We start from the raw sequence: 11,441 nt of genomic DNA on the forward strand, positions 1-11,441 counted from the left end.
CTGTATCCTGACACTGCATGACGGGGTTTTGACATGACACACCTGACATGACGCCATGGGTTTTAAGTCAGGGGAAGCAGGATTTTCCAGGGTATCTCCGATACAAAATGGGGCCTTCCACAGGGTGGCCTTCTGCACAGCGTCGCATTCAAGGGGGAGGGGCACCGAAGAGCATGCGCGCCTTACCAAACTGTTACATGAATCATATTCAATCAAATCATTGTCGACAGCTCAACAAATCTAGAGTGGGGCCCTTTTACTTTCCAGCAAAGGGTCAAGCTAACCTAAAACAGCACCTCTTGTTCCAGAAGGGTCCTCTCAATCCATAGATAAGCCTCATAAGCCAGAACAATGCTTATGATTCAAGAAGGGGCCTCCAAATCTAGCCAAGGGGCTCGCTTTTACCAAACAAGGTATCCTGATCTGGAACCGCGGTCGTCTGATGCATGAAAGGGGCTTCCTGTTCCAGAAATGAGGGCTCCTGAATATAGAGGGTGCCTTCCTAACCAAAAATGGGGCGTTCCGAACCGGCAAAGGGGCCTCCTTAACACAACATTGGGCCTCCCAAACCAGAATTGATTACCTTATCCATAAAAGTGACCTTAGCACCCAAAAAACGGGCCTCTTGATATATCAAACGGTCTTCTAAGCACGATTTATCACCCTCTAGCTCAGCTATGAGGCCCCCTTGATCTGAATTTCGGCACCCTTCGTGCAGCTGCAATGCCTTACGATAGCGAAAACGGACTCCCAATTTTTGCTTTTTGGTGGCAGCCAACTCTTGCCTTTCTGCCTGCCGCAAAGGGGAGAAAATGTCCCCTGTGCCCTCTATCCGCCTGTTGCACCGCTCCTGCTATATGAGCAGGCTTACTTTATTGATCAGTCAATATTTCCCGCATATTTTGACCTTAATATACGCGGCCGCTTATAGTAATCATTGCTCCTGTGACATCAAAGCTCGGTGGAAGGCTGTCTGTTCCTGCTGCGATATGACGGCCCTTGAATAAAAGCAGCCGGTGTGGCGAAAATGGCTGTTGGAGGAGCGATGAGTCGCTGGGCTTTAGTTCTGATATTTTCGTGTCTTGTTTCATTAAGCTGGTCAGATGACATTTTAGGATGTGGTGGGTTTTTGAGAAGCTCTGTTGATATCGAATACTCCAAGGTTCAAGTTAAGCTGTGAGTAAGATTGGTGGTTTGCGCGAATTGCTGATTGCCGCAACGCCGAATGGTCACGTTAATTGCAGGCATTGGGGGACGATTTCCTCTTCAGACATGCATGGCTGGCTTGGTTTATTTGTGATATAATGCCTTGTGAGGCTGTATAACGCTTTCTGTGTTTTGCAAGGGTGTGACTCTTGCTGGGTCTTTACTTGGAACTAGTGAACATTTATTAATTATGAATCATTGTTTTGTGAGTTACCAATAAATCATTATTTTAAGCTTGCTTGTGTATGTTTTTAGTCCTGACAGGCCATTTGGGTCCACATTGTAGCCATATGATAAGTCATAGTGTCAATAAGGGGACTGATGTGGGCATTTAGTGGTTATCAAACAACCAGTAATCTACACATTGCAGCCTTACCTCATTCAACATCATTGCCTGAGGCAAAGCCAAAGCCAATTTTCTGGTCTCTAACTTTACTGGCTTCCAAATTAGGGACTGCAAAGTCAGTCTAAAGCAATGGTTTCATGTCTCTAGAATGTGATGTTGAATCCAAAACCACTGTACTTGTACTGCTGTGCTTGGATCTGGCACATAACAATGACATTTATTTCAGATATACCAAACAAGGAAGCTTGAAGTACCAGACAGACTGTGCTCCCAACAATGGCTACTACTTCATGCCAGTGTATGACAAGGGTGATTATGTTATCAAGGTGTGTATGAAGTATTATTTTGTGGTGGTGCAGACATTTTAAAGCATTATTTTGTGCTGCTGTGGGAGAGTTTCAAACTGCCTGCTTGTTTGGGTCCAAAATGAAATCATGTGTTTAGCTGTTTTGTCAGCAAGTGGACTGCTGACCCACTGGGGTCAGGTCAGGTCTGGTCTGGCCCAGTCTGGTCTGGTCTGGTCCAATCTGATCTGGTCTGGTCTGGTCTGGTCTAGGCCAGGTCCGATCTAATCCCAATACTCCATGAAGAGATCCTGATGAAGAGCTTTGCATATGTGTGAAAGGGCATGGGATGGAAACCATGGAAGCTTGGGCTAGAACTGATCTGCAGACCATTTGTTTGCTATGGAGCTTTTGACCTGATGTGGTGGTTGCATAAACCAGGCCTTGGGGGACAGATACCACATATTGTGCCTGTGACTAAGCCAGCACTAATTGAGGTGGTCAGTCAGTGCTGACAGTGCATCAGCAATGAGTGGTATGCTGTGATTTAGAAATGCATGAGTCTTTGTTGCCTTTTTGGATCCCATTGGTTGTGGTCTAACTACTTAGCCCACAAACTGACTATGCCTTACTTGACAACAGATGGAAAACAACAATGTTTTTTTCTTTTAAAAACATCACAGTTTTGTGAATGCAGCTTTGAGCAGCTGGTCATCAGCTGCTGAGAACTGCCTCCCTAACCAAAATAAGCATTGTGCCATTGTAGATATTGAGCTTGGTGCTGTTGGCCAGTGTGGCTGACTGGGCATGATCTGACATGACCTGGTGGGGTGCAGATTGAGCCTCCAGATGGCTGGACATTCGAGCCGTCCCAGGTGGCGCTGGCGATTGACGGCCAGACGGACCGCTGCTCGGCCGGGCAGGACATCGACTTCAGCTTCCGTGGCTTCGGCGTCACCGGCCAGGTGGGATGGGCCGGCTGGCCACACAGCTGGGGCCGGGCACCAGCCCCGGTGGCAGTCGACCGCTGTGTGCGCCAATGCTGGGCTGGCGCCGAAGGAGGCGCTGACTCGACCGCGGCCACACACGCTGAGGGAGATCAACCCTGGGCTAGTGTCTGATGAATATCTGCCAAAATGTCGCCGCTGGATGTAAACCTAACGTACCAGGTGTATCGGAAGTGAAGCGCAGTTATTTGCATGGTGTCATTGTTCTTACTGAATATAATTCACGTTGTTGACATGCACAGATTGTGATTTATTCTCGAGCTGTTTCCATGACGTTCCTTAGCCGCTGTTCGCCCATCCATTTGAACAATAAGACCGGTAGTCATTGCGAACGCATCTCGAGATATATCACGGAACAGTGAGCGCGTGTCCGTCGGTACCCTGAAGCGTCTGCGTCAGCGGTGTTTTGCCGCCGGCAGGTGGTGAGCCTGGGCTCGGCGGACGGGCCGGCCGGTGTGACGGTGACCCTGAGCGCGGCGGCGGCGGCCGGCGGCGACGCGGCCGGCCTGCACAGCCGCACCACCTCCGGCGCCGGCGGCCGCTTCACCTTCAGCCCCGTACCAGCCGGAGACTACGAGGTGCCACCCACCGCCGCGCCTCCCCCGGCCCGGCTTCACCGGGTGCTGGCTGGTGGCTGGGGTGCAGACGGATTTTTGCGTCCCCATCCCTTCGGGTTTGCGCCGCGCCCCCTGTTACTCTGTCTTCCGGTGACAATAAGGCAGTCGCCTGCTATTGTGTGGCAAGACGATAATGGCAAACGTGTGCATGAGTCTGTGAGCCGGGGCCACTCCTGTGACTGTGCGGGACTTGTTAAGCCAGGGCAGCTTCCGTGACTGTGCGCCAGTCGGCGCCTCAGCCCGCCTCTACGCGCCCATTTGTGACCTGTGTGTGTGTGTGTACTGGGCCTGGCGGTAGGCCGCTGATGCCACCTGTCGCCTCGCCAGGGTGACGGCCAGCCACCCGGTGTGGCGGCTGGCCAGGGGCCGCACCAGCGTCTCTGTGCGCGGAGGACAACTGGCGACGTGGGTCAGCAGCTGGCCGTGGCTGGCTTCGACCTCTCCGGACAGGTGGGTGATGGCCCCTGCGAGACCGGGCCGCGGACGCCGGCTCAACAGTGGCGCCTCCGATGTGTATGTTTGTGATGTCGGGTGTCATCTTGTCTGCTGATGGGCTTCTGGTCAGGCTTCTGGCTAGTGTGTCTTCAAATCATACATTGATCCAGTCTAGAATGCTGTCATGATGTGTGCTGCATGCAGCTATGAGATAGCAATACAACAGTTGTGCATATGGAAAGTGACCAGACACCATGCACTGTCCAGTGTGTGGCTGTGGCATGGCCGTGATCTTACACCCCGCATCACCCTGCATGACCTGGCAGTCATGTTTGGCCCTGTGACAATGCACCCTATATGATCGGCACCCTGCATGTGTCACTGTATGGCCTGTGTTGTTATTCATCTGTGGTTACATTACCTGCCGGCGTGGCAAAAACATCACAGCATTCTCCTGCATTCCCAAACCCTGTGATCCTATGCCCAGTGACTTTGCACCCTGTGATACCCTTCAGCATATGTGATCTCATGCAGCCTCTGTAACCGTGCACCCTATGTGACCCCGCCCAGTCATCACACATGTCCGTGTGACGCGAGCAGCGCCGCCGCGCCAACAGGTGGTGAATGCTGGTGAGCCGGTGCCGGACGTGACGCTAGTGCTGCACGGCCGGCGGCCGGAGGCGGCGCCGCTGCTCGGCTGCGAGGCCTCGCCGCTGCCGGGGTACACGGCGCGCGCCGGCCTGGCACCGCCGCTCTGCCGCGTCACCATCGGACGCCGCCGGACGCTTTCCTCTTCCCGGTGGTGCCGGCCGGCACGTGAGTGAGCGCCCCGCCGCTGCCGCCGCCGTGGATGCGTGCCATCCCTGACTTCCTGCTGCGGTGTTCAGGGTGTGCAGTATGGCGTGTATGTCCCCAGCAGTTTGGTGGGACCTGTAATGTGCTCCAGTGCTTTCATGGGCTCCCACTGGTGTCTGGTGTTACGCTCACGTTGACGTGGCCTCGTGAACAAGCGTTCATAGTCAGGTAAGGTACTCAAAATTTTGCGTCTTAGTGCGCCGCACCACAACAAAGATGCTTGAAATCATCAAGTGCGTGCAACTACGCGGCCCCTCACCATGTTGTCTGGCAATATGATTTGAGTTGATGTTAGCATGCATACACAGGATGAATAGGAGCCACTAGTTGACAGTCAACAGGCATCGCGTGTCACTCTGTCATAGGGTCGTTATCACGTGGCCGATGTGTGTACCCCACTGCCCATGTGTCTTCATGCAATGAGCCCCCCCCCCCCCCCCAGCTTTCATCCACAGGTAGACGTTAGTGCCGGCGTACATTGTGTGACCCCAATCGCCGCAGGTACACGGTGGTGCCGGTGTACGCGAGCCCCAACACGCGGTTCGACGTGCGCCCCGCCGAGGTGGAGGTCACCGTGGCGCAGGGCAGCGCCACTGTGCCGACGCCATTCCAGGTCAGTTTGCACTGGAATGGACGCAGTGTCCCTGTGCGTGCCACGCACTAGTTGCTGCACTGTGGGTGCCTCTGTAACATTGATAGATAGATCAATTGTGTGTAGGATCCTCTACAATATGGCTTTTTCGGTGTCCGCGCCACGTACACTAAACACAAAAGCAAGAACACATATGCGTCACACCTGGTGACAGAAACGGCGAAACAGATTCATCTGAGCACTCATCTCAATTGAGCATGGTCTGCAAGTGCTCGGTGTCGGCCAGCTGTCGCAGCAGCGCGACGGCTAAGTGGTGCTGGTCTCAGCCGGTGCGCCACCGTCAGCTGGGCGCCCTGCTGCCGGCAGGTGGTGGGCTTCACCGTGAGTGGTCGCCTGCTCACCTCCGTGTCGGGCGGCACCGAGCTGGGCCTGGCCGGCGCCGCCGTGCTGCTCGACGGCCGGCCCGTGGCCGTCACGGACGCCCACGGCCGATACGTGATGGAGAGCGTCACGCGAGGCCAATACCAGCTTACAGTGGAGGCAGGTACGTCCCGGACACCTCGGCCCGGCCGCTGGAGACGGCGGTAGCTGTCAGGTGTTTCCGTAGTGTAGTGGTTATCACGTCCGCTTCACACGCGGAAGGTCCCCGGTTCGAGTCCGGGCGGAAACATGCTTTTGAACTGTGCGGCCTGGGTCTCAGCATGAATACGATGTAGTTATGGACGTGTGGTGATGCAAACCTGGTGTTCCTTCATCGGCCTTCGTTAGTGATACGCACCCCGCCATTTTGTCTCTGTATCGCCTTGGGCGGTAGCCGATGCTGGTGCGGGCCCATGAGCGTCCTACTGTCACCCTGGGTGGTGGCCGGAGTACCGCGGAGTGCCGCGCCTGCCGCTGACCACCGCCTCCGACGCTCGGGACGCGGCGCTCCGCAGAGGCGGTGCAGTTCGAGCCGCGGCCGGTGTCCGTGTCGCCGGCGTCGCCGGTGCTGCCGGACCTGGTGGCGGCCCGTCTGCGCGTGTGCGGCCGGGTGGAGCTGGCCGACCTGCCTGAAGGCGTCGCCCCCCGGGCCCAGGTAGGGTCGGCCCGCCGCCGACTTGTCTCCACATGTCCAGGGACGTGGGAGTAACGACAAGGGGTGTCATTTGGACGACAGGCTGAGTGTTGGACTCATTGCGACATGTTGGGAACGGATTCTGCATTGTTACAACGCAGACCAGCCTGTAAGGGATGTTAAGATTCATGTATATTTACTCCTCGCTAGTTAAAGCATAGCACAGCTTGAATAACAGTTACGGGCGTAACGTGGCCGTGATATCTGCGCGCCCGAAAACATCAAATCGTCATCACCATCCACTAGACGTGGTCGATCAATGTGCGTGTGTTTGCGTGTTGGGATTGTACAATTCATGAGATCGGATAATCAGTTGTCTGGTTTGCTGCACATATCCCGCAGTAGCGTTCTTGAGCGCGGCTGGATAATTTTCACCGTATCCCGCTGCATCCATTTTTATCAGGTCGTTTTTTACTGGAATTCATCCTCTTTCGGCACACATTTCTCACGTATGCAGGCACTGTTATGACATGCCGTTGTTGGAGCGCAATAATGGCGTGCGTGCCATGCCATGACAATTGGCATGCGTGTCACCGTGCACAAGGCGCGGCTGCCGTGGACGGGACGTGAGCGAGCGGGCCGCCGGTCGCGCCCGTCCGTCCGGCTCCAGCGGTGACGGGGCGTGCCGCCGGCCGGCAGGACCGTGGAGCTGCGCGAAGCCGGCCCGCAGGGCGCGGCGCACACGGCGACCACGGAGGCCGACGGCGCCTTCTGCCTGTTCGTGCGGCCCGCCACCTACCGGCTGCGCGTGCTGGTGTCGGACGAGGAGAAGCGGCGCGGTCTCAGGTGCGCCTCCCGCCGCCGTCGGCCTCTTGGCCGGGGTACCGGCACCACTCGCTGCCAGCTACATTGCGGGGATGGTAGGCTGAGGGCTGTGTTATTTGGACCGTGGGTCGTGTGCTGTGGCGTGGGACTGAGGGCCGTGAGCTGGGTACCATGGGCTTTCGGCTGCGCTGTGGGATGGCGGGCGTCCTGTCCGGTAACACTCCGCTCGCCCAGCCCCCGGCTGCGCCGCCGGACGCCCGCCGGCGTGCCGTGGAGGCGTGTCACCATGGCCCGACTCGCAGTGAGGCGCGCGCCCCGCCTGTCTGACACGCCTGCGTCGCTGTGTGCTGCCACACAAACCGTCAGCCCTCCCTCCGGCGTACCGGCGGAGACTGACCGGCCTGGTCGTGACCTGACGTGGGCGGGCCGGCCGGCAGCTTCGGCTCGGCGCAGCAGGAGCTGGCCGTGTCGGCGCCCGTCAGCGGCGTGCAGCTGTCGCCGTTCCGGGGCCCGCGTCTCCGGCGCCGTGGCGTGCCGGCAGCCGTGCGCCGGCCTGCCGCTGACGCTGACGGCCGACGGCCTGGCGCCGCGCACCGCCGTCGCCGACCAGGGCGGGCCGCTTCAGCTTCGAGGACGTGCTGGCCCGGACAGTACGACGTGGCTGCCGGTCAAGGTCGGTGGACGGCGACGGCGGGGCACGCGAGGAGAGCCGGGCTCCGCTGGGGCACGCCTGTCGCGACTGCTGCTGTGGCGTGTCGCCAGGTTCTGGGTGACGCTGTACCCCGGTAGAATGCCTGGTCTGGTTCATGGTTCGAGATACGTTTGGGGTTGGAGTTTTTTCGTCGGCGCTGCAGTGGTTCCTGTCCTTGTTGCCGCGCACCGCGACTATTGGGCATGACAGCTGTGCCCGGCGGGTGTAACTTGACGGGTATGTCTGTGTGTGACCTACGACCGAGCCTGGCTGTGTCGGCAGGAGGAGTGGTGCTGGCAGGAGGCCTCTGTGCCGGTCACCGTCACCGTCAGTGACGTGTCGGACGTGCGGCTGGCCCAGACGGGGTACGCGCTGACCGTGGTCACCTCACACCCGACCGCGCTCCACTACCGGCCGGCCGACGGCGAGCCGGCGGCCTCCGCCGGCCAGACCCAGCTGACCATGGGCTCCAACCGGCTGTGCGTGCCGACGGCCGGCGCTTACTGGCTGGAGCCGCGCGGCTGCCACACCTTCGCCGAGGCTCGGGTGCGCGCCGACACGGCGGCGCCGGCGCCGCTGGAGCTGCGCGCGCAGGCGCACGCGGTGAGCGGCGCGTGCGCTGCGAGCAGGCGTCCGACGACGTGCGCGTCCGGCTGTCGGTGGACGCCGAGGCGCGCGAGCTGGAGACAAGCTCGGCCGACCGGCGCCTGCACCGCTTCTCTGTGTCGGCGCGGCCGGGCCAGGTGCTCACGTTCCAGCCGCAGTCGGACACGCTGCTGTTCACGCCCACGTACCACCAGATCACGGCCGGCGAGGACTGCCTGCCGGACGCCGTCGCCTTCCAGGCGCGCCGCGGCGCCTTCATCACGGTGAGCGTGCCCACCGGTCGGCCGGTGATCGATGTCAACGGGCGGGGTGTCCTGGTGGCAGTCTGGCCACCACCACCATCGTCGTGGTGGGAACGGCGTCGGGGGCTGGTGAATACGGTCTGTGGCGTTGTCGGAACGCGGGCCGCGGTGGAGGTCGGTAGCATCCATGACCTGATTCTGTGTGGACTGTGTGACGACCGCAGCAGTGGCCCGTCGCTTGTGGGGGGGTGGCGTGCAGTGACGGCCGCAGCAGAGACCCGTCGCTGCGTAGGCTGTGTGACGGCCGCAGCAGTGACCCGTCACTGTGTGGGCCGTGTGACGGCCGCAGCAGTGACCCGTCGCTGTGTGGGCCGTGTGACGGCCGCAGCAGTGACTTGTCGCTGTGTGGACTGTGTGACGGCCGCAGCAGTGACTTGTCGCTGTGTGGACTGTGTGACGGCCGCAGCAGTGACCCGTCGCTGTGTGGGCCGTGTGACGGCCGCAGCAGTGACCCGTCACTGTGTGGGCTGTGTGACCGTCGCAGTAGTGACTCGTCGCTGTGTGGGCTGTGTGACCGTCGCAGTAGTGACTCGTCGCTGTGTGGGTTGTGTGATGGCCGCAGCAGTGACTCGTCGCTGTGTGGGCGGTGACCGCCGGGCTGCGGTAACCTGGCGCCACCGCCCATCCCAGGTCAGATCGTGCCGGCGCTGGGCGGCGCTCGGGTCACGGTGTCGGCCGCCGAGATGGAGCCGGTGTCGGCGGTCACCGACAGCCGCGGCACCTACCAGTCAGTGGGCCGTGCCTGTGGCCACGTTCTCTTCGTACAATGACTAGGGCACTCTTGGTATTAGTCATAGTGCGAACATGCCACAAGTTTTGTGGGTTTTACTGTCGATAGTTTGAAATTCTTCCAGCTTGTTTTGTCTGGCTTAGGTTACAGTTGTAGGTGCCCAGGGTTTGTAATTCCACTCCTACTTACGAGTGAGATAATCACAGGAATGATGAGAAATATTTTGTATTGCTTGGTGACTAACTAATGAGCTATCCATGAACATTCCGTGCAACTTCTGATATGCTAGCTTTTTCTGGCCAGTCCTTGTTCGTGCCCTGGTTTTCTTAATGCTCAATGTACCATGCCATCACTAACACACATTGCTTAAAATATCATGTGTTTGCTGTTTTGCTATTGTGCTATTCTGCTCTGCTCCAATGGCTTATAAGACGTTTTGCAGCACTTGAGTTTCTGCCAGAGTCTGTCAGTTTTTTGCCACCTAGTTTTCTGCCAGCGGTTTTAATCAGTAAAATCCGGCGGCGGAAACTTGCCGCCGGCCGCTTCCAATCCTGGTTTCCAACGTGTGCGGATTTGTGCCAGTGTCGCTAAAGCCGAGCTGTTAGCGTGTGGACGGTCTGGCACCGCGGCTGGTGGGCGGCGGTCGCTGTGCGCTGGTGTCGCCGCCCGAGCCACAGAGCGCACTGACCGCCGCCTGCCGGCCGCTTCGGCTGGTGGGTAGCGGGTGTGTACTGGTATCGCCGCCCGAGCCACGGAGCGCACTGACCGCCGCCTGCCGGCCGCCGCGGCTGCTGGGCGGCCGCTGTGCGCTGGTGTCGCCGCCCGAGCCACGGAGCACGCTGACCCGCCGCCTGCCGGCCTCCGCAGATCGGACCCCTCCACCCGGAGCGCCAGTACCAGGTGACGGCCGAGAAGGAGGGCTACGTCATCAGCCACACCGAGCGGCACGGCCACTTCCGCGCGCGCAAGCTGGCCGAGCTGCGCGTGCGCGTGACGGACGAGCAGGGCGGCCCGCTGGGCGGCGTGCTGGTGTCCGTGTCCGGCGGCAAGGACTACCGGCGCAACAGTCTGACCGGTCAGTGGCGCGCGCCGTCCCGCCTCTGGGTCTGTTTGTGGCGCCTCCGCATCTGGGGCTGTCTTCGTGCATGCCTTTGTCACTGCCATTGTCTGCCCGTGTTTTGTGTGTGTCTCGTACCTGCTCCCCCACTCTCCTATCTCTATTGCATTCGTGCGTCCGTTTCCCCCGTCTTTCGACACGTGTCAGAGGGTCACTCCTTCTGTGGGGTCATGAGCCGGAGGACGGCGGCCGCTGTCGGCGTACCGGGCTGTCGTGTGACCAGCCCGCGTCCGTCCGCCGACCAGCCCCCCCGCCGCCCGTCCGCAGACGAGGACGGCAGACAGGCATTCCTGTCGCTCAGCCCTGGCCAGTACTTCATCCGGCCCATGATGAAGGAGTACGAGTTCACGCCGCCGTCCAAATGGCCGAGATCGCAGAGGGAGCCACACTGGAGGTGGCCGTCAGGTCAGTGGAGGGCCCGCGCTGGAGTTGACGGTCAGGTCAGTGGAGACCGGACGAGAGCTCGGCGCAGTTCAGGTCAGACCAGGCCGTCAGGTTGGTTGGGGCAGCTGGCAGGTCATGTCCGAGTAGTTAACGTTTTCAGGTCCCACGTGGGGGGGGGGGGGGGAGTGGATCAGGTTCGACCCGGTTACGCGTGGCCCCTGGCTAGTATGATCATGACAGTGGCTGGCAAGGGGTGCCAGGGCACATGGCAACGTACGTCGCGTTCCCTTTCTTACTATTACAAACATGCCTGTGGAGGTCAGGTTCAGACCATCGGGTCAATGAAGGGCGCCACGCCGCAGGTGACCGTTGGTCAGTGGAGGTCACATC

General features: G+C 59.4%; 1 protein-coding gene and 1 non-coding gene across 2 annotated transcripts; both read left to right on the forward strand.

Moving 5' to 3' along the window:
• The first annotated feature begins 5,939 nt into the window (after positions 1-5,939).
• Positions 5,940-6,012, forward strand: TRNAV-CAC (transfer RNA valine (anticodon CAC)). The gene has a single exon. It is a non-coding gene; the product is annotated as a tRNA-Val (tRNA).
• A 2,362-nt stretch (positions 6,013-8,374) lies between these two features.
• On the forward strand, positions 8,375-11,417 carry LOC119097349 (nicotinic receptor-associated protein 4-like). The gene is made up of 5 exons (XM_037220396.1): positions 8,375-8,458; positions 8,656-8,781; positions 10,418-10,625; positions 10,935-11,031; positions 11,414-11,417. The coding sequence occupies exons 1-5, from the start codon at positions 8,375-8,377 to the stop codon at positions 11,415-11,417; spliced, it is 519 nt and encodes a 172-aa protein (XP_037076291.1).
• The last annotated feature ends 24 nt before the right edge of the window (positions 11,418-11,441 follow it).

This window comes from Pollicipes pollicipes, unplaced genomic scaffold (assembly GCF_011947565.3).
Source record: "Pollicipes pollicipes isolate AB1234 unplaced genomic scaffold, Ppol_2.1 Scaffold_4295;HRSCAF=5057_pilon_pilon_pilon, whole genome shotgun sequence".
Classification (NCBI taxonomy): Eukaryota; Metazoa; Arthropoda; class Thecostraca; order Pollicipedomorpha; family Pollicipedidae; genus Pollicipes; species Pollicipes pollicipes.

Coding starts and splice junctions, on each gene's coding strand:
- LOC119097349 (XM_037220396.1), top strand. CDS start 8,375: ATGGGCTCCAACCGGCTGTGCGTGCCGACGGCCGGCGCTTACTGGCTG. Junction 8,459..8,655: donor ACACCTTCGCCGAGGCTCGG/GTGCGCGCCGAC, acceptor CGGCCGGGCCAG/GTGCTCACGTTCCAGCCGCA. Junction 10,626..10,934: donor CCGGCGCAACAGTCTGACCG/GTCAGTGGCGCG, acceptor GCCCGTCCGCAG/ACGAGGACGGCAGACAGGCA.